General features: G+C 35.3%; 2 protein-coding genes across 2 annotated transcripts; one reads left to right on the plus strand and one right to left on the minus strand.

Moving 5' to 3' along the window:
- Window positions 1-202: 202 nt before the first annotated feature.
- On the plus strand, window positions 203-10,325 carry LOC123537549 (interferon-induced protein 44-like). The gene is made up of 7 exons (XM_045321374.2): window positions 203-330; window positions 5,424-5,958; window positions 6,315-6,364; window positions 6,712-6,909; window positions 7,435-7,581; window positions 8,083-8,254; window positions 9,461-10,325. Exons 2-7 carry the CDS (start codon window positions 5,427-5,429, stop codon window positions 9,766-9,768), a joined length of 1,407 nt encoding a protein of 468 aa, XP_045177309.2. The 5' UTR covers window positions 203-330; window positions 5,424-5,426; the 3' UTR covers window positions 9,769-10,325.
- A 4,230-nt stretch (window positions 10,326-14,555) lies between these two features.
- LOC123537535 (uncharacterized) lies at window positions 14,556-25,132 on the minus strand. The gene is made up of 6 exons (XM_053547964.1): window positions 25,057-25,132; window positions 19,959-20,055; window positions 19,518-19,603; window positions 17,752-18,310; window positions 16,635-16,859; window positions 14,556-16,076 (listed from the first exon to the last, which is right to left on the minus strand). Exons 1-6 carry the CDS (start codon window positions 25,120-25,122, stop codon window positions 15,856-15,858), a joined length of 1,254 nt encoding a protein of 417 aa, XP_053403939.1. The 5' UTR covers window positions 25,123-25,132; the 3' UTR covers window positions 14,556-15,855.
- Between the last annotated feature and the right edge of the window lie 2,299 nt (window positions 25,133-27,431).

Below are 27,431 nucleotides of genomic sequence, written 5' to 3' on the forward strand. Positions count from 1 at the left end.
GTATGTACATTAATTTGATTTTATCACATTTTGATTTAGATCTATAGTTCTCCAATATTAAACAGTGACTGCACTTTTATGAAAAAATCAAGCTTTTTTATAAGTATTTGATATAATCATAAAGGTAATTTAATTTAAGATCTCTATCATTTTTAGCATGAGAATTGCGGTATACTTAGCGACTATCCGACACAGTCGTACATCCTACGTCTAGATACGCACCCGGAAGAATTATTATCGCTACGCCATATTTGTTTGAAAAGTTTTACTTTCGATTTCAGTTCTTTTGTTACGAAAACTATAACCGAGGAATTATTGGATGATCTTGAGGTAATAACATATTTTTGTTACATCTTTTAAATCAGTAAACATTAAATCGAAACGTTAATACCGACTAAGATGACATCGTTTTAAAGAGTGGGTGGGCACTGGTAAACGACATACTATATTTAGATGAAATATAAAAATATATGCGTAATATGTGTTCACCGTGTCCAATCGTTACTTTAAAAACCGGATCAGTAACGCATAATCTCCGTTCAAATGGGCGGATTTGGTGATTTTTTGGGTAAGAAAATTATATTTTTCTGTTTTTTTTTTTAAATTTGTTGTCAAGGACTGCATATAGCTCAAGATGTTCTCCGAATATTACGAAATACACGTTGCTCTTCATTTTCCAGCAAATCTAAGCACTTTTCTCAATTACTTTGGAAAACCATGCGAAAATAGCAGGAAAACAGTGCCACGGCTTAGAAAAAGCATTATTTCAGTACGTTATTCGGCAAAAACACTAAATTACCACTTCCACTCTATCACTCACCCATTCCTGTAACACATTTTATCCTAAACGATGACTTGTATTTTTTTAGAAGACCAATACAAGGCGATTCATGACCCGGCGTTCTGGTCAGTAACGCAGGAGACACAGGATCAGCGACTGCAAAATGCAGTAAGATAGGAGCTTCTGCTTTTTGTGTGTGTGTGTGTGTGTGTTCGTTTTCATCAATTTACAAGAGAATCATCCTTTATTCAATTTATTTATCTATTAAAACAGTGGTAAGAAGTGGTAACACGAAGACAACATGATTAAAATGATGTTTAATGCTCAACTCTGGTAAGAGTCACGTAAAGATATGATTCTTCTAAATTAGGTACTAGTATATGAAAATTGATTGATGAATTTAGAACGAACGGGAGGGCTACAACGTACCTAAGTACTTGAAATCAGTACTGATTATTAAGGTATACAATTATACTGGTTGTAATAAAAAAGACGTTCCACACTTTAGACATACCATCGGGTTCCCTGTTCAATGAAGGTCGCCAGCACAGTAGAATGATTTATTAAATCTGCTACACTGGCGAATTTTGTATTTGTGTCTTTTCATATGTCTCTTCAGGTTTGATTTTGTTTATTTTGTTCGATAGCATATGTAGCACATGAAGCCATGATAATGAGAGAATAATGCAACGACTCACCTCCCTTGTTTGCTTACATTTAGAACTCCTATAGTTCATTTAGAACTCCTATAGCTGTCATGGGGGTATCATTTTCTCTTAGTTTCAACTCGCCTCCAAAAAGAAGTGGGGCTAGTGTTTTGAGAGAAAAACTTGCAAAGAAGTGGTATGATAATTTGTATTTTTAGACAAATTGAATTATTTCTGCTAAAGAATTGCTAATCCTGAATTCTTCAGTTTAGATTCTGCCGATTTTACTATTGAATACAGTTCGTAGCGGAAAGTGTGTGGTTTTCTTCCTTTTAGTCTGAAAAGGGAAAATTTACATACTACTCTGAAAGGTAAGAACCATCTAAGAATAGTCATGTAACTGAGGACAAGTTCTTACTTGATGAATCCTTAAAGGTATACGTGCGTGTTCATTGCAAATGCTGTTGACATTTTGGTAGAATCGCATTAATAGAAGTGCTAAGGTGAAAAATAAAATTATACTGTAGTATAAAAAGTAGCTCGAAGCCACAGCATTTTAATTTTGATTTGAGGAAAAATCTCTCGAAAATTACTTTCGCGCCATCGTGCCTATAATATAAAATGGGACAAGCTATCTGTACATATTTTTTACGTTATATAGACAATATAGACAACAGGATTTAGTACATGCATGCCTTTTTCTGTCTATAGCATTTTGATGAATGGCCTTATATCGGCCTTCCAAGTAATTCAATTCAATTTTGTAGCACTAACGTGTTACATGCTGCATGCATGTATCGGTGACAACAAGGAGTTGATAATATTGTATGTTTATCCGAGAACGTACTGGAAATAACGCATTTTCTGAGTCATGGCATTGTATAGCGTATACCTGCCATTTTGGCATGTTTTTTCCGAAGTATTTGAGAAAAGTACTTAGATTTGCTGGAAAACTAATAGCACCGAGTATTCCATATTGTTCAGAGCACACCTTGCGCTGTATTTGTAACAGGCTGAAAATACTTCATGCCTGACCGGGAATCGAACCCGGGACCTCTCACACCTAAGGCGGACACTCTACCACGCCACTATAAAAGCTAGCTTAGTAGCAAGGAAGTATAAATGCACCCTTATACTCTACCCTACTACATGCCGTCTCTGACAATAATTTCCCAATCACTGGAAAAGACAATTTTCTTTCCAAAGCCGTTCTATTTGATCCGAGATCATACCGTACTCCGGTTTTTCAAAGTAACGATTGGACACGGTGATTAGGACACGGGAAGTCAAGTTTAAAGTTATAAAACCTTTTAGTTTTAATCTCGAGATAAAACCATTTCAAGTGTGTAGACATGTGGTCAGGTATGTACAGTATTTAACCTATGCTAAACCTAACTCTAACCTTTAGTCAATATATTGTACACTCAATACGTGCGTACATCCAAGGGGCGATTTAATGTTGGCAATACATGTATTATAGGCTGACCACAGGCACATTTGCATTAGTGGTAATTGTTCAAATATTGACTCGGGGGATTAAAAACCCTCCTTTTAAAGAATCGTTATTAATGTCGCTTACATGACTTTCAAAACCTCAGACAAAAGTCTGTAACAACACAGCTGATTCCGATAAAGGTTATAAATCTACACCAATAAAAGAAATCATGTCTTGTTTCATACAAAAATCAGCCTAATCACAGTTTCTAGTTTTTTTCACTCCTTCACAAAACTTTTCTTCACAAGACATCCGTAAATTTGCTTCAAGAAAACGAAAAGAAAAATGGTTTTGAATAATATGCAGTGAAATGCAAGTCGGGTACTATCATATTGCCGCATTTCAGAAAGCGGTCCTCGGAATAAACACCCTACTTGAAAGTATCGGAAGTGTCTAGGGGTACGGATTCGTACCTCTAGACAAGTCTGTTAGGGGTTTTCTATGGTACAGACCTCTTTTTTTGTAGAGATATAGGGCTATTCGAATCTCATTAAAGCCCTGCTCCGCAGCTATTCAACTTCTATTGTGTGTATGCAATCCATGATTCCAATAGGTAACAGTTAACGGCCACACGCCACACTTTAGCACGCAAAACCACAGGTATTTTATATAGAATTTTATATAAAATAAACTCTTATTTTGACAAGCGGCATTGTTCATAGTCAGGATTTTCATGCTTTTCCAGTGACAATTTAAGGTTAAAAGGTAGGACTGGAGCAGGTCTTTAAAAAAAAGAAAAAATGGGGGAGGGGGTGGGGGGGGGGGACACAAGGATATAAATGGTTTACTGATATCAGCGTTCACCCGATTGTTTACCTTTTCTATCAAAACCTAAATAACCGAGGAACTCCAAAATGAATACACTGTTCCGTGCCGTTTAGTTTATTGTAAGATCAACTGTTGATAACAAATTAATGAGTGAATCTAACCCTCGAATGAATTATATTTGAAGTTCAGCAAAAGAATAGGCATAATAATATGCACCTATCTATTTTGTTATTTCATAAGATCACGGAACTGATTGTTTAATAATCAGTTCATTTAGAAAGAGAAAATGTTTGAGAAAACGTCCCCTGTATCTCGTAACGGTTACCAAATATTCGGAAAACATAAAATACCTTAAGGGTTAATTATCATTCAAAAATAGTCTTTTTTTCACAACATAATCCAACATATTTTGTTTACTCTTTACCCTTTTTTACTGCCAGTACGAATCCTCGGGATTTATTTGCTGTTCCTCGGCTACTTACGTTTCGAAAGAAAATCACCAATCGTGTAAACGTTGGTATCTGTAAACCATTTAGATCCAAGTTTAAGGTAAATACTAATGAAGTCTTATTTGTTATATCTTTTTCAACAAACTTTGAAATGTAAATAACCCTTAATATCTAGAAAAACGGAGGTCCATGTCACTAGAAAAGCCTAACAGGATTGATCCATACCTCAAAATCAGATTCTACTCGGAGGTACGGATCCGTACCCCTAGACACTCCTATCTCGGAGACGACATGCGAATACACGCATGAAAAGTGTCTTGTTCAATGTACTATGACAATATAACATTTTTATGTGTCTCATTTCAAACCATCAGCAGTACATGTCTAACATCAGGTTTTCAAGATTGCCTTTTATTGCGCTCTACCGTTCGCGAAAAGTGATGACGAAATGGCTGAATCGCTTCAGAAGATTACCTACAAATGATAGCACTTACTCCAATTAAATCAAGCTATGAAGGCATGTATTCGCATCTGCAAGTAATTACTTCATAATTTCGAGGTCAGAGTTGCTGAAGTATAAATTTTATTCATGATCAATAACAGAAACCCGATGCTTGCCACGTTAACTTGATTCCTAGCATGCATTATTATTTTAAAGTACAAATATCTGCTTTAATCTATAAATTGCCTGTTCTTTGCAAATGCTATGGAGTGTTTACTACCTCATCAGTACCAGACTTAAGTGTGAAACATTCCGGAATTATTTTTGAAGCCACGAAATACTGGACATCACTCCGTAAATGCAGCCGATTGCCGTTTGGTTTTGAACAGTTTAGAACCCCTTATGGATTATTAAATTAATAGACATATTTTGTGAAGAAAATGATAATTTACACAACTGAAAATCCTTACGGAAAGCTTAATGTAAAATGTATTTGAAATGTTTTGACAGTAATAATTATGAGTTCAAGGTTAGAAAAGAAAGACTTTGGCACATACTGTACTTAAGAAATAATATATTCCAAACAAAAATCATTGTGTGGAGTTCAGATGCGAAAGAGAGCATACCACTCTTTGAGATATATTAATTTATTTCGATTCTAACATGTTACCATGGATCATTGTATAGTTCTCTGATTGACATCTTGTCTTTTTATGACAGAAGTATAACTGTATTACTATATTAGCAAAACACCATGGTGACCATACTACTTTATATTCGGTGTTACGTTATAATAAATATACTAAGTGCAGTTCTGTATGTTAGCGATCAATTTTTGCAGGAAATGGACGGACGACTTACATTTACGCAGAAAAAGGTCCTAGAACGCTTCGTTGCCACTGGAGCAAAAGATTTTAGTCTGCTGTACAGCTTCACACGTGATGGAGCAAATGCAACCGTATTCCATCAAAAATGTAATAATAGAGGTCCAACAGTTACCGTGATCTACAACACGAAAGGCTCTGTGTATGGCGGGTACATAGAGAAGAGTTGGGTCGCTGATACCAGTGGATCCTACAATAGAGACGACAAGGCTTTCTTATTCCGATTAATGTATGATGGCAATGTGTCATTAAACAAGTTTCCAGTAAAAAATCCAGACAAGGCATTTTATTGCTACGACACATACGGTCCAATATTTGGATCTGGTCATGATCTGTATATATTCAACGGATCGATTAATGCAGAGGGTACACAATATACGCTCAACGGAAGCACGTCTTTTGGGTCCGATTTTGATATGAGTGGAGTTTCAACCGACCAAATTACTGGTAACATCACAACAGTATTCGACGTTGAAGTCTATAGTTTGTCAGGTACACCTAATGCCTTTAGTATTGCAAATAAATGTTTATATTAAAAGGGTATCATAACCATATACAGATGTTTACTATGAATAGTAAATTTATTCAATATGTAGTCAAGCAAAACGCTTGTATTTCATTGATAAAATATGAATTTAAAAGTATATTTCAAGATATCTAATCTCATAATTATGTAACAGTTAATTGTGCATTGATACAAGAAAAACAATTTATTCAATTTTATTGTTAGAGATATTCAAGTATTTTTTTTTATATAAATAATGAATTGTCTAATAATAATCACCAGTGAAAAGCGTTCAGACCTCACACAAATGTATATCATTGATTTTATCTTTTTTGCTTTGTAGAATCACCTCTGGCAAACATTTGGAGAGAATGTCCTGGTTGGGATCTCAAGGTGAGTTATAAAACGTCATATAAATTATTATGCATACCCCACATAAATATCCTTCCAAAAAGCAGCGAATAGCAATTGCTATTGGTAAAATGCTGTATCTTTAGACTTTAGATTTCTCTTAAAATTACACATCATACAACATAACAGTGTCATCTTCCTAGAAAAAAATTGCTCACCGGTGTTGTGTATTTGCCTAATTTCTAACTAAATTATTATGAATGTCTCAGTTGATGGCATATCTTTCGGGTTCAATACCCGTTATCAGCGACATAATATAAAAACATTTTTCACCGATTAATAGATGAAAAAACACCTAGTTTGTGAAATTTCTATCATCATACATGTAGGATTTGGAAGAACTGAAGCACTTCGCTGCATCGTTTGCTCCTCCGCACGGTCTAGGCATAGACACAGCAAACGTTCTGGTTATAGGTCCAGTAGGAGCCGGAAAGTCCAGTTTCTTCAACACTGTTGCTTCTGTTTTCCGTGGCCATATATGTGACCAGGCTGTATGTGGTAGTGCTGAGAAAAGTATAACGTCAAAGGTAAAACTAACATGTTTTGAAAATTCTATGTGTTGAATGGCCTTTTTTATTGTAATTAATGTTTAATTTGATATTGGTTACAGCAATATATCTTTCTGCAACATTTGAATCAACACTGCAAAGTTCTACTAATAATTTATTGTTTTCCAAATCAGATTACTTAATTTTTTATTTGCGAGGTGTTTAGCGGACAAACTTTGCTTTTTTTGCTTCCTGACGCGGTTACATTTTCGAAAAGAAAATCAATGGCATTAGTATTTATGTCCGCAGATTTTCTTTGGAGGTCTTGCGAGCGATATATAGCCCGTAAGTGTTGCCGCAGAACGTTTTCTAAATTCCACCAGACATGAGTATTATATTTATTGTACTCTAACCCAATTTTATAACAAATGAAGCCCAGTAACTGGAATACAGGAATGTTACATCAACGACCAAACAACATTCAGATATTTATAGAAATACAAAAGTTTCACTTTTTATGCTAACTACACCACTGGCAATTTTTTTATTTAATTTATTATTTAGTACCGCATGTATCGTGTACGGGGCTCTCAAATGGAAAAACCACTTAGGTTCTGCCTGTGCGACACAATGGGTCTTGAAGAAAGTCAAGGAATAGATGCACAAGAATTGACATACATTTTGGATGGAAATGTGCCCGATGGTTATCAGGTAGGTTGTTTCTTCCTTTGTCAGGAAATGTATAGAGTGAACACGTACTCTAACCCTTATTATGCTGGACACGACTGATTCTCTCTTTGTGACAAATGTAGATCATGATCACCCTGCACATCAGTACACTCTGATCATGATCTGCACTGTTCGCCAGTCAGTATCTTTTTGGTAAGCACCCCTTTAGACAGTTAATGGCCCTGTCCGAAATGAAAGATGGGCAAGATCATTATAGGAGTTTAGCAGGGTAACGGCTAAAGACCATTGTTTTTGAGGTAATAATTCACGAATATGTATTATAATAACATGCGAATCATTTCTCGTAATTTAAACTTTATGATTGCATATCCTTCTGTTCACCAATAATGCACCTTATATCATTGAAGCAGTATTTATATTTCAATTAATCTACTTTTCGTCTCCTAATAATAACATGAAATATTACTTCCCGAAACTTTAAAAAATAACTTGACTGCTGTACCAAACAAATATACTTTCTAGTTTAATCCGACAACACCAATATCCTCTGAAATACATGGATTCGTCACGTCACCAACACTCGGACACAAAATTCACTGTGTATGCTTTGTCTTCGATGGTAACACAGCAACCATTCTCTCCGAGAAAATGCTGGAAAAAATCAAGAGCATGCAGGCGAAAGTGAGACAGAAAGGTTTGTTGATGGCACCTACTTTGGTACACAAATTGTAATCCCGCTGAACTCTATCGACTATCTTTAAGGGCTTGATAAGTAACCCGCAACCTAATGCCGGTCCGTTCCTCTCGAGTAACCAATCATCTACAAAACAAGAGTTTGGAAAATACAATGTATAGACAATCATGTCAACGCTTATATTTTTTATTCTAAACTCTATATTGCAAGATAGATTACCAAAGCTTTAATATATACATAAAGTGTAATGAAGTCATTAGATGTTAACATAACGCTCCACATGTTTCACGATTCCCAGTCAGTATCTCAGTAGATTGTTTTAACTAAAAAGCAGATTTGAGTCAGGTCTGCTTTTCTAATGATTGAAACCTAGGTTACATAGTGTAATTTGACCGTCGGGCACCAAAGAGTCTTCTCGACCGACCCTACACCTTTTATGCTTCCCCCCTTCGAAGAAGGTGGGGTATATTGTTTTGCAGATGTCAGTCTGTCGGTATGGCGGTCTGTCGGTCCGTCCGTAGACAAATCCGTTTCCGGATGATAACTCAAGAACGTTTGGGCCTAGAATCAAGAAAGTTGACAGGAAGGTTGGTCATGACCAGCAGAGGAACCCTATTGATTTTGACTTCAGTAGGTCAAAGGTCAAGGTCACAGTGACCCAAAACAGTTACACCGTTTCTGGATGATAACTTGAGAACGCTTAGGCCTAGGATCATGAAAATTGATAGAGAGATTGGTCATGACCAGCAGATGACCCCTTTGATTTTGAGGTTAGTAGATTTAAGGTCAAGGTCACAGTTAAAGCGTTTCCGGACAATAACTTGAGAACGCTTAGACCTAGGATCGTAAAAGTTGACAGCGAGGTTGGTCATGACCAGCAGATGACTCGTATTGATCTTGAGGTTAGTAGGTCAAAGGTCAAGGTCACAGTAATTCGGAACAGTTAAACTATTTCCGGACAATAACGTGAGAACGCTTGGGCCTACGATCATGAAAGCCGATAGGAAGATTGGTCATGACCAGCAGAAGAAACTTATTGATTTTTAGGTTAGTAGGTCAAAGGTCAAGGTCACAGTAATGCGGAACATTTAAACCGTTTCCGGACAATACCTTGAGAACGCTTTGGCCTAGGATCTTCAGTTGAGAGGGAGGTTGGTCATGACATAATGGTATTATGTTACAGCCTCTTCTTGCTACTTTTTCTAGGACTACCACAGGCAGTTGTGCTTACTAAAATCGACAACGTATGTTCCTATGTTGAAGAGGACGTTCGGAATGTTTACCAAAGCGATACCATCAAACAGTTGGTCAACAAAGTGTCTAACATATTTGGAGTTCCCCGCAGCTTTATCCTACCACTGAAGAATTATGAAAAAGAGTTTGACGTCAGGACTGACGTCAGCGTTCTAGCGATGCATACACTGAAACGTCTACTTCTGTCTACAGAGAACCATCTCTTCAACTTTCTTGATCAGTTGGACAGGAAACAGAAATCTTCTGATAGCTTGGAGTAACACTCAAAATCGAACAAAAGAAGTCGATTTAACACTGCTTTTTCAGAACTTCGAGACTTAGTCAATAAGATATAATTATGTACTTGTTTGTGATAGTTGGCTAGATTTATTAAAAAATTCACACTTCCATGTTTTTTATATTAAAAGAACAATGTAAACAGGAAAAACACGAGTTTTATAAAAAAAATAAAGACTTGTATACGAAATGATACACATTTCTGTTTAAAGGGAGAGCAGCATAATTGCATTTTGATAAGAACGTGACTCCAGCGATTTCAAAATGTATTTAAACAAAATACAGTATATACATTTTTTAAAGATGCATTACGGTTTTGTAAGCATGACAACAGTCTTTAGATACCAATCTCACTTAATTCTGATAATTATTTCAAAACAACACAAATCTCGTATATATAAAGCCTTACATTTATTTCATAAACAAAGCACATTATATGGTAATAACAAATCCAAAAGCAAAGAAATTTCTGGTAAGAAAACAACAAGTTGTATTGTTGATTACCATCTTTTGGACTGTAATAGAATTTTATAGCAGGAAATTTTCTGTTTCTTACAACCAATATATAAACTGTTGATTTATTTATTTATTTATTTTGTTGGGTTAAACGTCGCACCGACACAAATATAGGTCATATGGCGACTTTCCAGCTTTGATGGTAGAGGAAGACCCCCGGTGCCCCTCCGTGCATTATTTCATCACGAGCGGGCATCTGGGTAGAACCACCGACCTTCCGTAAACCAGCTGAATGACTTCCTCACATGAAGAATTCAACGCCCCGAGTGAGGCTCGAACGCGCATCGATGAGGGGCAAGTGATTTGAAGTCAGCGACATTAACCACTTGGCCACGGAGGCCTCCATAAACTGTTGATGCCGTGAACAATTATTTTTGTTTTTTTTGCATTTATAAAGCAACAGGAAAACAAAATGGTAAGGATCAAACATTAGACAATATACAAAGTTATAGTCTTGCCTAACTGTCTCTTTAGATGATATAGCAGTGTACCAAGCTACATGGATATCAATTAATATGGATATTAACAAGTATGTTATGTAAGTGGGTCAAAACTGTATCAAAATCAGAAAAAAAAATCTGAGTATGAACCATAGACACGTGTTTTTTCTATGAAGAAAAACATATCTGCAAAAAGCAACATTATACTCTAATCGCACTCCTGAAAAGCAGACCTAATTAGCAGTAGCATTTTACCAAGCATAAAAAGACTTATTATGGCAAAATGCAAACGAAAGGTATAATTCTTGGCACACTTGTTCAGCAAATGATCACAGAGAACTACTAAATTTCAATGTTATAAATATGTGATATAAAAATGTAAATCTAAACAATAATACTAAGCATGAAACATAAGTGTTATCAAACGAATTTTAAAACCACTATAGACCAAAAATGTCGACATGGAAGTATTTTCAATAACTCTTAATTTACCCATTGAACATTCAAATTGTATAGTAGTCGCAACTTGACCGCGATGGTTGACCTTAGGCTGATTATTCATATCGATTATTTCATTAGTATAAATAAGGGGTGCTTCTAAAAGGTATCCATGTATATTTATATGCAGTAAGTTTGTATACAATGCACTCCTTTTCAATAATAGGTTGTGCCTCATTATGTATTATAATACAAAGGTCAACCATCGGGGTCAAGTTGCGTCCACTATAAAGGATAGTCAAATAAATATTTATGTAAGTGCGAGTCCATTCTTGGTCACGTGAGTATCTGCATAATCAATGGTGTATAACACCACGGTAAGATTGTAATAGATGTAAAATGGTAATTAGATGATTTCGATTACATAGAAAAGTTAAACAAATATATCGTTAGTAACTTTTCTAAGTAACAAAGTGTCAAATTATCACCCTAGATCTATATAAAGAGACATGTATTTTAAACAGCGGTAAATTACTTTCGAAGATATTTGCGAAAAGGCCATAGATAAACATCATTTTGTTATCCGCAGTATTTTATATGCAAAAAAGCTTTCGACTGTAGAAACGAAATCGCAACCTTATTTTATTTTTATACAAGAAAACAGTTTCTACACAAATTTAGAAACAAGAGATCCACGATGACAATATCGCTTACCAAAGTTTCACGGGTCAAACAGGTGTTTTAATAACAAGAAAGCTGTAATTAAGTACTCTGAACACTGGTCTGCAGATTCAGAGAAGCTTTAGTTCCATACAAGGACAGACATCTTAACCCGCCCTAGCAATGCTATGTAATACATAGATCTAGTCGGCTTTTAACAACTGTAGTAGAGGGTCACACATAGGGAAAACTGATTACACCCGTGTTTGAGAAATCTGAAAAATCTGAACAATCTTTCTATAGATCAGCAAACGAACATCGATGTGAAATTATTTTAAAAACGAGCAAGCAGCTTCTGACTAACCTACTATATACATAGGAATATTTTCAACACTTTTGGCGGAGCCTCGCCTTGAAAATGTTCTTCTAAAACTATTTCCGAAGAAGGCCAGCAATTTGCAGTTTCTGATATTTCCAAGGAAATAGCGGACATGTTTTTTACGAATCAGAATATTTTAAAAGTATTTTATTTTTAGCTCTAATGCCCATGATTTTTGAAAAATCAGCTAATTTGAACAAGTCTTAGGATAGGGTCACCCATGAAACATTTGTTTAAAGGTATTCTAAAATCAGGTAAACTATTTCTTAAATGAATATTCTCCAAGTTTCCACTATATATATACTCTGAAAATTAACCGCAGCCCTGTTGCTAATGTATGTTTCGACGAATCGGAACAATTTGAACATTAATGAACATGTATTTAAAAAATATTTCAAATTTTATCAGCAGTTTAGGAGATGCCATTAGAAGAATTTTCTAATTTTAGCTCTGGCGTGTCACGTGCTTCCAAACAGAATCGTTTCATCAACTGTGTTTGAGACCAATCCAAGAAACAACCATGCAAAGTTTCATCAACTTTTATGAAATAGCTTCAGCGAAGATGTTATAAGAGTGGACAGACGAACGGACGTAAGTACGACGGACGGATTGCGATTGATCACAACAGATCACACAGAGCACGTTTTGCGCTGGTGAATTTAGCACAAACTGCTGTAAAATAATGTTTCAAACTGACAACGTGGCGATGACAGACAAATAAAACAATAGCTGTTTGTAAATCACATATGCACTCCCTATGAAGGCCTGTCGAAGGCAATTGGGTATGTAATTTTGTATGCTGAGACCTTGAACTTTGACAAAATGACCTAGAAAACATCAGGGATCATTAACTGACTACAGGTAACCATCCTATGAAAATTGTCAAAGCGTTCTTTTATTATCCCCCCACCAAAGGTGAAGGGGATATTAGAAATGCTCTCCGTCCGTCCGTCCGTCCGTCCGTGCGTCCGCAACGATATTTGTCCGGAGCATAACTCCAAAAGTACTAGAGGGATTTTCTTCAAACTTCATACACTGATAGAACACATTGGGAGGAAGTGCAGTGTGCAAGAACCATAACTCTACCTTGCCTATTTTTTGAGTTATTCCCCTTTATCTTATTTTCTTAAAAAAATTTGTCCGGAGCGTAACTCCAAAAGTACTGGAGGGATTTTCTTCAAACTTCATACACTGATAGAACACATTGGGAGGAAGTGCATTGTGCAAGAACAATAACTTTACCTTGCCTATTTTTTGAGTTATTCCCCTTTATCATATTTTCTTAAAACATTTTGTCCGGAGCATAACCCCAAAAGTACTGGAGGGATTTTCTTCAAACTTCATACACTGATAGAACACATTGGGAGGAAGTGCAGTGTGCAAGAACAATAACTCTACCTTGCCTATTTTTTGAGTTATTCCCCTTTATCTTATTTTCTTAAAAAAATTTGTCCGGAGCATAACTCCAAAAGTACTGGAGGGATTTTCTTCAAACTTCATACACTGATAGAACACATTGGGAGGAAGTGCAGTGTGCAAGAACAATAACTCTACCTTGCCTATTTTTTGAGTTATTCCCCTTTATCATATTTTCTTAAAACATTTTGTCCGGAGCATAACCCCAAAAGTACTGGAGGGATTTTCTTCAAACTTCATACACTGATAGAACACATTGGGAGGAAGTGCAGTGTGCAAGAACAATAACTCTACCTTGCCTATTTTTTGAGTTATTCCCCTTTATCATATTTTCTTAAAGAAATTTGTCCGGAGCATATCTTCTTCATGCATGGAGGGATTTTGATATATCTTGACACAAATGTTTACCACCACGATGCGGAGTGTCATACGCAAGAACTAGGTCCCTAGGTCTAAGGTCAAGGTCACACTTAGAGGTCAAAGGATACAAGAATAAAAACCTTGTCCGGAGCATTTCTTCTTCATGCATTGAGGGATTTTGATATAACTTGGCACAAATGTTTACCACCACGAGACGGAGTGTCATGCGCAAGATCCAGGTCACTAGGCCTAAGGTCAAGGTCACACTTAGAGGCCAAAGGTCAGATACAAGAATGACTTTGTCCGAAGCATTTCTTCTTCATGCATGGAGGGATTTTGATGTAACTTGGCACAATTATACACCATCATGAGACGAAGTGTCATGCGCAGTTCCCTTCTTTAGAATTACTTCCCTTTGTTGTTACTTTAAATAGCTTTTTTTGTAACTTTTTCATTACTAGTCGTAGGGAAAATCGAGACCACTTTTCTGTAGTACAACAAACATGCTAAATCCAATTTTGAGGTGTATTTTGACTTTGACCAGTCTCTTCCTGATAAAGATTTTTGTGTGGACTTGCAATTTTTTTTTTTTTTTTTTTTTTTTTTTTAAAGATTAACTTCCCTTAGTTGTTACTATAAATAACTTATATTGTAACATTTTTATAATTGACCCTAGGGAAAAAACAAGACCACTTTTCTGTGGTACAGCATAGATGTTACTCTCCAGTTTTAGGTGTATTTTATTAATTTTATTATATATAAGGTATCTCTACCTAGTAAGGAGTTTTTTTTGTGGACTTTAAAAAACAAAAGACTTACAATGATTACTAAACAACCACAAAATTAACATTCCATTTGCAAATACAGCTGCTAGAGTAAAGAAATTTGCTTTGACGGGCATATATTGTGACATTCTGGCACTCTTGTTCCCTGTTAGCTTTCCATTCCTTCTTTTTACAGTAGCCATATAGAAAAACATCATAGTTATACTCTTCATAAAAATTAATAAAATTTAGCAGTAAACCACCTCACTACTGACTTATTCTTTCTTCCACATCTTAAAACCCCTGATGCGGACCACATCCTTCAATTATGATATGCCCGGTGGGGGGATTAGCCATGTCTGACATGGCTCTTGTTATTAAATGGAAACCATTTTCAGTCTAGACGTCACTGTGTCCTTCAGCTTGACCTTTAAACTACTGACTCCGAAACAACAGGGTTTATCTATTTACCACATACAATCATGACAGGAAGTTTGACAACCATGCGTCAAGGCGCTTTTTAGTTCTTGAGTGTAACCGTTTTTCAGTCTGTTGGTTACTGTAACCACAGGTAATCACCCCATGAAGTTTAACAACTGCATGCCAAAACGTTCTTTAGTAACTGTGTGGAAACTGGTTTCAGTCACAAGGTAATTGTGACATTGACCTTTGACCTACTAATCTCAATAGGTTTGACTATTGACCTGTAAGTGTTTTATTACATGACATCAGAAAGATTTTTTTTTCTTTCGCGTTGACTTCAGTCCAGAAAAAGTTAGTGTTAATTTTGGACAGGTCATGTAGCACAAAAGATGTATATAAAGAGTCATGCAATGATATAGTCTATTGCACTGGATGTATAGATTCATAAGTTAAAGCGAAATACATTTTGTATCCCTACAAAGAATTAACATATTTTTTTTTTAAAAATCCAAACAAATGAAGTAGTTTGATAAAGAAGTTAAGGGATTTGGGTTGATCATACAGTTCTGATTACAAAAAAGGAAAAAACTTGATAATGCACAAATTTTGACAATAGCCAGGACAATGTAGTGTTCGCAGTATCAAATATAATATAAATATCACACTTGGTCCTGATTATTTTCCGCATATATTCCTCTGTATGAAGCTTTCAATACACGATACAGCAAGATTGTTCATATCGCACGGGTAGATTCCTTTGCCGGCAAGGAATGCCAAGTCAATTATTCCACCAAGTTGTTTGAACTCTGTGGATGTCAACATGCGATCACTAGGCTGGTTTGGTAGAGCATGGATGTTTTTGTGATGAAAAATCAACAGAGCTGTACGTCCAGACTCTATACGAAGAAATAAGATTAAGAATTAACATGATAAATATTCAGTAATGTATATGGATATACTTATCGTTACCTGACTCCTGTTTGCAATAATAAGAAAATATAGGTGACCCGGTGGTCCAGTGGCAACACGCTTCGCTGTCAAAAGATCAGGGCTTCTAAATCCGGTCCAGACGCTAGAAATTTCTGAATTACCCATGAATGTCTGCCACTTACCCATAGGTTAGTAGTGGTTCTGCCAATGAAAATCGGATTCGCATATACAGCCTCATTATCGCAAAACAGTTATATTTAAACCTGATATTCCCATTCTGCATCTACATCTATTAAGATATTAATATTCTCTTGTAGCTTGTTTAATCATCAACTTAATGTTTAGTTAATACCCAGAACGGTTCAAAAATTCAAAAGTTCTTTTTTACGTAGCGAAGTCAACGTGATATGAACAATTTCCGGTCAGACACTTTCTTGAAATAACTTAAGACAAAAACAATAGGACAAGGTACAATTTGTTTCTTAATAATTTGATATGGTCTGCTGACGTGATTTTATACTTACTATGGACTCCTTCGATCGCACTTGATGCGTCAGTTCCGTTTCTTGAAGAGTTTATGCACAACACAAAAGTTGGCTTATCAGGCTGTATGCTTGAAATATTTTCACATCTTACGATTTCTAGTTGTATATTTTTTGTTTGCATATGCGTGTCCAACATCAAAGACAGCTCGTTCACTGCCAATGTCATTAATTCATCATTTCGTTGGTAGAACAACTGAACTGGTACTGAAATGTGAAAAAGACATTTTTGTTGGGTCGATGGAAGGCCGCAGGTGCAGCTCCAGCGAAACTTGGACAGAACCTACATTCTTCCACAACTCAACTGGATTTCTTCCTGAATTGAAAAAGTTCTACTACAAGCGCAGAGTGCGAATCAAACCCACAGCAATGATTGGCAAGTGAATAAGCGACCTTAATCACTCGAATATGGGAGGTCCCATGATGAAAACAGTATGTTAGCTCTATAGTAGCAAATACTATTTGAAAATTTCCCTCATGTGCAGAAGTATTCGATATTAAGTATTGTGTTTTTGTCTCTGTACGTTCAATGGCGGTTCTCCACTGTGTTCCATTACGTGTTGTTTTTTTAAGGAGGGAGTGGGGGTGGGAGTGCAGGGTTTAACGTCACACCGACACATTCATAATCGTACGGTAACTTTCGAGCTTTGGTGATGGAGGAAGACCCCAGGGGGCTTTCTGTGCATTATTTCATCACGATCGGGTACCTGGGTAGAACCACCGACCTTCCGTAAACCAGCTGGATGGCTTCCTTACATGAAGAATTCAACGTCCCGAATGAACGTGCTTGTTGTGACCTTGTTGTCTATTTGCTTTACAGTGTTAATATGTATATGTCTAATGTTTACATATACATACAAATAAACATACACTACTGTAGACGTTTGTTCTGTGAAGCTGGACGAATTAAAATTCTTTACATTCAAAAACATTGAAATTATCTACACAAGTATTTTCTAAACTGATGTAGTTTTCTCAATTGAATGTCGGGTAAGAAAGGATAGATTTCACGTCGATGCTGTGAAGTCTAAAACAATTCTAACTGGAATGCTTATATATATAATAAATAGTCTCTAATTACACAAAATAAATTTCTTACCAATCATTTTTCTCTCTTGCACTTTTCGTTTTTCGTCCTCTAGGTCATGTATTCTTCGGTTTTGTCGATCTACTGTCTCCTGTAGTGTCCTGATTGTATTTTCAAGCACATAACGTGCATTGGCATTCTTTATATCAGCATTCAACTTCTTATTTTCTGCTTCAACCTTTGCGTCTTTCTTCTCCAATTCTTCTTTCTGTTCTTGAACTCGGCCAATTTCTTCTGTGTTAGATGTTAATTTCATCTGCAGTCCATTATTTTTAGAAACAATGGCTTTGTTTTCCGACCGTAATGCCTTAACAGAATCATCAATATCACTGTCTTCAAATTCTGCATCGCCTGAACTGATTTCGTAAGAATTCCCAGGTCTTACCGACTCATGCATAACTGAACCAAATCTGTCTTTTGGTGTTCCTGCTTTTGCGCTATCTAAGCTCCGCTTGTCTGTGTCAACATGTGATCCAGACTCGGGACTATAATGGGCTGATATTTCTCGAATGCAGTTATCAAGTATACTAAAACTCTCATTCAGTGCTCCAACTTGATGTATTAAAGCCTTCTGAAAAAGAAAGCTCAAAAGTAAAAGTAAAGTGAAAGATAAAAAAAGGCAGTACCTGTTACTGAATTCTTTTAAGAAGCTAAAAGTCTTACTATGTAACACCATGTACATGTTCGAATGGAACAAGACGATGAAGAAGAAAAGTAGAGAATTGGGTTTTCAGCACTGTATAATTATGTTGTATTGACAAACTGAGAACATGTAATATGTACGCACATGTTATACAGAAACAGTTCACAGTTCAAGTTTACGAATGTTCTATCATACTACAGAAGAAAACCTGTTAAAGGTCCATAAGGCTCTAAATTTTATGCGAAATTCAGATGAAACAGCTATCCAAATAGAAATTAAGCATGATTACATTTTTACAGTAAAAGCCGCACATGGAGGTAATCAGAAACAAATAACTTTAATCAAATTTTCTTCTGTGTTCATCAATATTCAAACTTTTGATCAATAATACAGAAAATTTTGGAAAGCATTTTGTCATAGTTTTTAATCATGTTAAATTTGCAACAAATGGTCAGCCCTGTGATTTGAATAAAATGACATTAGATGCAAGCGTTTTTTTTTTTTTTTTTTTTTTTTTTTTTTTTTTGTTGTTGTTTTTTTTCGCTCTTAAAATGTGTAGCCGTGACCTAACTTGACAAATACATTTTATACCTTTGAGAGTACAAAGAATTTTGGAAAGCATTTTGCCATAGTTTTCAATCATGTTAAATTTGCAACAAATGGTCAGCCCTGTATGAAGGCAAACATTTTTTTCTTCCGCACATCAGATTTGCAATATGCCCAATTGGATGGAATGAAAATAGACATTTTGGAGAAACTTCGATGGGACTTGAAACATTCTTAATGATTTCTTTAAGATAAGCAAGTCCAAGATTTTTTTCAACTGTTATAAAAACCAAGTTGCTTATATATAACCATACATCTTTACTTTTCGTTGTTTGGTCCATTCGAGAGGAAAACAGTTTTTCAACATTATTCAATGTCATCCTAGACCCGATACTATTGCTTCTGCTTTAAAAAAAAAAACTATACTGCCATACGCAATTGAAACGCGAAAATATGAAATTTTCTTAGAGGATGTGAGCATTCCAGATCTATCTATCAAACCACGCGAAACACATGGGTTTAATTAATGCTTTAAGCACAACTTTTGACACTATTGAAGCATTGTATCTACACTTGTTTGATGTTTTACCTGAAGGTTGGAGTGAAGATTTTGAGTCAACTCCAAATGTCTATTTTCCGACTGTTCACACTCATTGCCATGCATTTCCCTAAAGTCTAAAATCAAAGTATCTTAGAAAAACATATCACCATGTCGCATTTTAAATTACATAGCATTATTGACTTTTTAAAATATTAACCAGCAACATATCAACACATTGCCATGCGTAGTTACTTAGGCACCAGCTTACATACCAAACTGAACAAAAATATGTAAACTCAAAAGAAATTTATGGAACCTGTGCATGCCCCGTCAGATCATCACAGTTAACAATTTGCAGAAGTTTCAATACAATTATATACCGAAATAATGTTTTAAAATTCTAAATAATTGCAATACCTCTTCATATTCTTTGAATACTAAAAGTAGAAATAATGATATTAAAAAGATTATTCTTAAATATATCCGTACCAGATATCGTCTTTGAAAGTAGGTCTATCGAGTCATTCTGTGCATTTACGATCGAGTCTATGCTACATACATTGCTACGATGATTGTCCATGCAGCTCTGAAAGAAAAGGTCTGATCAAGTTTCAGTTTGTTCAACAATATAGGGCATGAGTGACACTGCACATGTTATTACTTCTCACGAACAGACTCAAGAAAAACAGAGCCTGCTTCTGTTTCACTTGGTTACATCCTTGTATGATTTTACACATTACTGACCAAATATAATTTCTCATTATAAATACTAGTATCACAGTAGATCTATTCAGATTTCAAGATTAAAATATTTCATTCGTAAAAAATGCAAGTATTCCGAATAAATATCTTGAAATCACGGGCCGCGCAAAAAGATAAGCCTTCAATAAATTCATATTACGACTATTATTCTAAATCTATTATTTTGTAATATGTCTTCGACGCTCGCTTAATATGGAAATGATACCTTCAAGCTGCGGCCAATCAAATATGATAGCAAAAATAGCAAAATAGGTCGTGTTTCAAATATTTATTCAAGATCTTACCAGGCACTAACATATGTTAGGTTAAAACATGGTGTTTAATTCTATTGAATGCATGTTGCAGTATGCATTATACTTGATACATTTATTTATGTCAAGATCACATTCTGTATCTTCAGAGTAAGTTTGCTATCTATCTATGACTTTTTTTACTATGCAGAAAAGACATTGACTGAATAAGTTTGCAGTTGAAGTTGTGAAAACAAAATTTATTCTGGTCAGGAAAGGCCTAAATAGTCCGTCTGTCATCTTACAATATGGATGTTATATTTACCCCACTCCTGTAAATGTACGTTTAAACATAAATCAAGTCTCAAATATATCATTTAGCAAAAGATCAGCGACACACGATACGGTATCTAATCAACTATTTCACTGTTACGCTCCATATGCTATATGCTTACAACATGAAAACAATTTCTTAATTTAAAACAGCTGACAATAGAACCGCAACTTAGCTTTGAGGTGCCTATTTGCATGAAAATGTGCCTTATTTTTCAATTTATAAAAAAAAATCAAGGATATGGTCCCTTCCTTTATATTACGTCTTTATGTTCTTATATTAAAACATGGTAAAGAACGGAATCCGACATCTCCCCGTTCGCCGGTCATAGAACTTTTCGATGGAAATAAGCGATCGTACTGATCGAAGGTATATTATTTTAAAACAACAACAAGAAATCCCACCAAAGAACGTTATATTTGCCGAAATAAAGCGAATTTTATCGCTTTCAGAATTATTTAAACCTCGATAACCCATCAGCTTCCGCTTTAACCCCATGGTTTTGTATCGACGGCTATCTCATTGAATTTAACAAAAACCATCGAATGCCGCAGTATTTGAATATAAAATATGTAAACAAACCAGAACAGAATTTAAAACTTAAGAACGTAAATACAACACGCTTTTACACAAAAAAAAAAACCGAAAGAAGTAAAATAACAGACTTCGTTGAATAAATCTTGATAGGTTCCAAATTTGCTAATGAAAAACGAAATAAATCTTTCGTGTCAATTCAAATATACATGTAGTTGTAAACGACCCATAGAAAGAATAAGAACTTAAATGCACACACCTTTCGTATGCAGTAGTGTTGTTATATTTTCTGGTCCTTTGGTATCATGGAGTCCATTCTATATATGTGTAATAGGGTTCCGCTTAAGCCGGTGCTAGGTGGCGTGAGAGGTGTTGCACATTACATTATCTCTCATGAACAGACTTAGTCAAACCGAGTCTGCACTATTCTTCTTGGTTGCATTCTTTGCTTCCAAAGGATCTTTTTTACAGATTTTATTAACTATCACAAAAGCAATCCTTAAGTGCCATGTGGCGGCTGTAAAAAGTCTCCCCGTACTTGTATCCAGTGCTAGGGGGACGAGAGGTGTTGCACATTACATAACCTCTCATGAACAGACTCAATTAAAGATATTATTCTTCTTGGTTGCATTCTTTGCTTCCAAAGGATCTTTTCACATATTTTATTGAATAAGCATTTCGGACTGCAATATCCGAAAATCAGCCCACAGATTTACTGTGTCTAGTAATACTTTATAAAAATAAAGAAGATTAGCAACTATTTCTTATTAAAATGAAAGCGAAAGTTGTTTTATTTAAACCGAAATACGTTGCGCATGATCATAGGAATTAAGATTATCTTCCTGAATGGAAAGGAAATGAGCATTTAGATTATTGTAAAATTAATTCTTTTCACATTCTGATTGTTGCAAATACTTTACAAATCACATACATGTATACGATATATATGATTCATGTCGACATCGATCCCACGTATTGAATAAAATAAGCATGTCTTTTAAAAGGCATTTTATCTTTTATTCAACAATTTGATAATTTTGAATTCATTCTTAAGAAACATGCAATGCAAATGTAAAGACATCAAATTGATGGCCCTTATATTTGGCGCCATCTTGAAACAAAGCGTCATGAATGATGACTCTAATTCGCTCACCTGGGTAATATTAGCTACATAGACAAGTGTAAGGGATCAAGTGGGAAAGTCAAATACAAGTTAGAATTAAAGTGACTTTAAGTCTTACCCCAGTTGTGTGGACATGTTTTCAATGTCAATAATGCTAAAATACTAAGAAAGCAGTTTAGTAGGTCACCTTTATGGTGTCACTGAAAGTCAGTTTTAAGATCGGTGTGCAAAACTGCGTATGTCATCCACATTTCAGACCTGTATCTTAAAAAAAAAAGAAAAATAAAGTAAGAAAGTAGGTCAGTAGGTCAGTAGGTCAAGGTCACAGTCTCACAGTCAAGTGGAACCTAATTACTTGGGGTCATCAGGTAGTTATGATTGGACAGTCAAGGAAATATGATCAGATGGTTTTTGTTTGTTTTCCTATACAATCTGATAAAAATATTTAAGGGAAAATATGCCCCCATCCCCACCCCCGCCCTCCCCCTCCACTCCTGGCGGCTATGTGAAATAAAATAAACAGAAGTTACATTGGTACATCTATCCTATGTCCATCATATTGAAAATATTTTTTTTTATATAAAGTCATTTCTTTTTTCACTTTTGAGCCGATTTTGTAACATGAACCATTTTGCACTATATTTACATGACGTCATCTGAACATTTACAGCTAGAGATCATTTCTAAAAAATATTTTTGAAATCTGAGTTTCTAAGGAGATTTTTTAATATTTTCCTTTTGGTTACCTTGACAAAAATAGTTCTAGACAGATTTCAGTTATTTGGGTAACTTTGAAAAGGCGCCATACAAGGATCATTCCTGTGAAGTTTGATGTAAAACTGCCCAGTAGTTTATAAGAAGCAGGTACTTTAGAAATTGTTGACGGACGGACGACGCACGACGGACATCAAGCGTTTACAAAAGCCCACCTTCAGCTTATTGCTCAGGCGAGCTAAAATGTAATTTCGCTATTTTATATAGTATAACAATCGATACTTTCTCAAATTAGATGGGTTTAGCAATTTGAAATAGTCAATATCTTTTGTTTTAACTGATAGGCAATGAATTTCAACAGTATTTTTATAGCCCCGGATCCTGATTAATATTTAGGTGGTCTATACTTCTTGTATACTACAGTTCTTCTGCATGAAATTCGTTAATAGGCATTTTCCTCTGTGCGAAAACCTGATAACTTCCTATTTTTACTAAACTCTTTCATAGGTTGTGTTAAACTGTTGAAAAAATTTTGAAAGATCACATCCATTTGTAGATTTATGTATTTTCTATATATAACAAGTTAATAAAACGAAGATACAGATCAATTCATATTTTATCATTTTGAATTTCAGAAAAGGTTTACACCACTTTAACGTTTTAATTTTTTTTTAAACTTTCACCTTTTTAATATTATTTATGTAATAATAATAATAATAATAATAATAATAAAATACAGTAAGACAGCAACTAAAACGTCTAAGTAAGCAAGTCTAACTTTAAATGCATTTTGTTTTCAACCTAACATATGACATCAGTTTGACATGTGCTAACTTGTTAATAACTAAATATTGTAAAGATGCAAAATACATAACCAGGTACACTGGCACAAGAACAGAAAGAAAATGCCTCTGTACATGTTATACCTTACCCGTAAGTTTTCTAAAAAGAACCATGGTCATGAACGGGAAAATATACTAACCCGTTTCAATCGTACATTTCTCAACTTAAACGCGCAGTTCGGTGAATGGGTACCTAGTTTATTGAACAAGCGATAATTTATCTTCCAACGTGCACCAGCCATATTGTCTCAATATTCCATATTGCTGAGATTATCCACATATTTTATGCTTTTGTCAACGTTACAAAAAAAAAAACTTGCGTGATCTTCCCTAATGAACATCCGGTCTAGAGGTCATGGCAGTGTGCACATGTTAGGCGAAACGTAAACAAGCAAAAACAGAATTAAAAAAATATATCACAATTTTACACTAAAACTCGAAATGATGAATGAAATTCATTTTGTATATCATACTATATGATTTTTAATTTGAAATCATACACTGGTCTACATCTGTTCTGTTTTTGTTTGTTTTTTTATTCATTTTGCACATTTATGCTGCATTTCAACATATTAGCGAACACGTGTAGTAAAATGACGAATAACACACATTTTCACAACAGTCAATCAGAATGGTTTTGTAATCTAGAATGGAACTTCACCAGGGAAGGTCAAGCAAGTTTTTTGTGTAACGTTGAAAAAGCAATAAACTACGCGTTGTTTTTCTAAGATAAGAAGTATTGAAGAAATGTGACCGGTACACAGTGTAAGATAAATTACCACTTCTTTGATATCCATAGTACGCATTTACCGAACTGTGCATTTTAGGTATGAAATGCGCGATTGAAATGGGTTTTCATGACCATGGTTCTTATAGAATACCTAGGGCATATAGGGGTAGGATATGACATGTGCAGAGACATTTTCTTTTTGGTCTGGCGCCAGTGACCAGGTACTACGTTACGTGTGGACCTTAAGTTTTAATTTATAAATAAATAACCGGATTGAGTGATTAATAGTTTCATTGAAACAAAGCATTGAAACCGTACCTTTACTCTAGCAACAGCCTGCTCTAATTCCGCAACAGTTTCCGCTTTTGATTCTAATGTTCCCATAATTCTGCAAAATAAAATGATGTAGGACAATGTTCCTATCTGCCCATAATTCGTAGTGTGATTGATTTGAAATAGTTCGCAGAGAAAAACAACCACCGACTATGTTAATAACTTTAATGACCTTTGGATGTGTGAAAAATCAAAATGTATTCAATGATCATCACTTTATGATCTAATGAGTAATAATTTATCTTAAAAACAAGACAGAGTTTATCAAACAAAAGTCACAACTTGTAAGGAAAACCTCGACTGTTTTACTTACCTATTTTATTGAAATATAAACACAGTAATAATGTATTTCCTTCTCGACTCAATGGTCAATGTCCAACTTCACGGGTATGAAACGTTGCCCGCGGCACAAAATGTGCCGCACTGAAATGAAGGCATCGTGCCTCCGGCGGCGCAGGCATTGCGCAGGATGTTTACAAAAATAACGAGCAAGGTGAGTAAAATTGAATGTTTTTGGTTATTGTCTTTTTACGGAATCCTGTTTCCGCCATCGACTTTTCGACTAGACAGATACGCGAAAAATTGAAATTAAGCATCTAATTTCAACTTTTCGCGCTAAAAATTTACCGCGAAAAGTCGAAAACTTGAAGTTTTTAACACGACAATTGTCGTGCAAACGTCAACTTCTCGATCTAGAATCAAGCGCGAAAAGTAGAAATTTAAAAGCCTAAACTTCAACTTCTCGCGCAAAGATGTCCCGCGAAATGTAGAAATTCTGAAGTTTTTGACCCGAGAATTGTCGGCCAAACATCAACTTGTCGACCCATAATCTAGCGCGAAATGTTGAAATTAAGTGGCCTATCTTCTACTTTTTGTGCCAGTTCTTTGGCCGATATTTTCGCGATGTTGCTTAAATTTCGACTTTTCGTTCTAGGACTAACTAACTAACCCTAACCCTAACCCTAACCCTAACCCTAACCCTAAACTAAGTAACTCTAACCCTAACCCTAACCCTATTTAAGCGATAATATCGCGAAATTATCGGCCAAAGAACTGGCACAAAAAGTAGAAGTTAAGACTTAAATTTATACTTTTCGCCCTACAAATTCAGTCGATAAGTTGACATTTGCACGACAATTGTCGCGTTACAAACTTCGACTTTTCAACTTTTCGAGGAAATATCTTAGCACGAGAAGTTGAAATTAGCTCTCTTAATTTCTACTTTTCGCGCTTGATTATAGGTCGAAAAGTTGATGTTTGCACGACAATTGTCGGGTCAAAAACTTCAAGATTTCGACTTTTCGCGTTAAATTTATAGCACGAAAAGTTGAAATACGATGCTTAATTTTAAGTTTTTGCGTATCTGTCTAGTCGAATGTCGATGGCGGAAACAGGATTCCGTACTTTTTACAGTAGTAAGTTTTGTTGTTGTTTTTTTTCTTTACTGTTTGGGCGTACTATTTTGATAAGCGATGAGCTGAATTTCGCACCCCCCTCCCCCTCCCCTCCTTCCCCCAACCCCCGAAATAAAATGGCGAAAAATCACTGTTTTGGCTTTCCGAAGAAAAGTAACGCAAAAAAAGGACACAAAAAACACGTAAAAACATGAAACTTCCCTTAAAACGATACCGATCCCAAGTTTTGTGTGGAAAAACAGCAATGAAGTTATCGATAGTTAAAAATCTTGGTTATATTATATTTTCAGATGGATGTACATGCATTCAGTGTATATTAAAAGGAAAAAGAAAATCATTTCTCCTTATGATCAGACGATAACTCTATGTGTACAGTCAGTGCACAGACCTACATTTTAGTTGAACGACAAAGAGTGAGTAAAATACGTTAATATTTTTGTAGAATTTCAGAAATAATTAGAACAAGTTAAGCCCCATTTTAAGACAATATTTTTCATTGGTTCTTGTCTACACAAAACTTGGGAACAGTATCGTTTTAAATATTCTTTGTTCGTATCTAAATACCTTGACTTAACAGTGAAATTTGTGCTGATATACTGTTACAGTAAAAACATGACGCGAGATGAGCGAGAGAAATTTCATTCTTTCATGTTGGTTTTTTATTTATTTATTTTTTTTGTCTTATTGCATTTATTTACTTATTTATTCATATTTTTTTGTGTGTGTGTGTGGGGGGGGGGGGGGGGGGGGGGGGGGGGGGAGTGAAATTCAGCTCGCCGCTAATAAAAAAGTACGCACAAACTGTAAAGAAAAAAACTCATTGCTGAAACAAAAACATTAAAACTGGTTGAAAAATGACAAAAGTTATGACAGTTTTAGTGCTCCGATGCTGGTTTTCATACCTTGCTTTGGACTATAAGCGTCAATAATTGTTACAAATGGGAT

The sequence above is a fragment of the Mercenaria mercenaria genome, chromosome 1 (genome assembly GCF_021730395.1).
Source record: "Mercenaria mercenaria strain notata chromosome 1, MADL_Memer_1, whole genome shotgun sequence".
NCBI classification, from domain to species: Eukaryota; Metazoa; Mollusca; class Bivalvia; order Venerida; family Veneridae; genus Mercenaria; species Mercenaria mercenaria.

Coding starts and splice junctions, on each gene's coding strand:
- LOC123537549 (XM_045321374.2), top strand. CDS start 5,427: ATGGACGGACGACTTACATTTACGCAGAAAAAGGTCCTAGAACGCTTC. Junction 5,959..6,314: donor TGAAGTCTATAGTTTGTCAG/GTACACCTAATG, acceptor TTTGCTTTGTAG/AATCACCTCTGGCAAACATT. Junction 6,910..7,434: donor AGAAAAGTATAACGTCAAAG/GTAAAACTAACA, acceptor TTTATTATTTAG/TACCGCATGTATCGTGTACG.
- LOC123537535 (XM_053547964.1), bottom strand. CDS start 25,122: ATGGGAACATTAGAATCAAAAGCGGAAACTGTTGCGGAATTAGAGCAG. Junction 18,311..19,517: donor ATCTTCACTCCAACCTTCAG/GTAAAACATCAA, acceptor TTTCTTTTTCAG/AAGGCTTTAATACATCAAGT. Junction 16,077..16,634: donor TGCGATCGAAGGAGTCCATA/GTAAGTATAAAA, acceptor TTCTTCGTATAG/AGTCTGGACGTACAGCTCTG.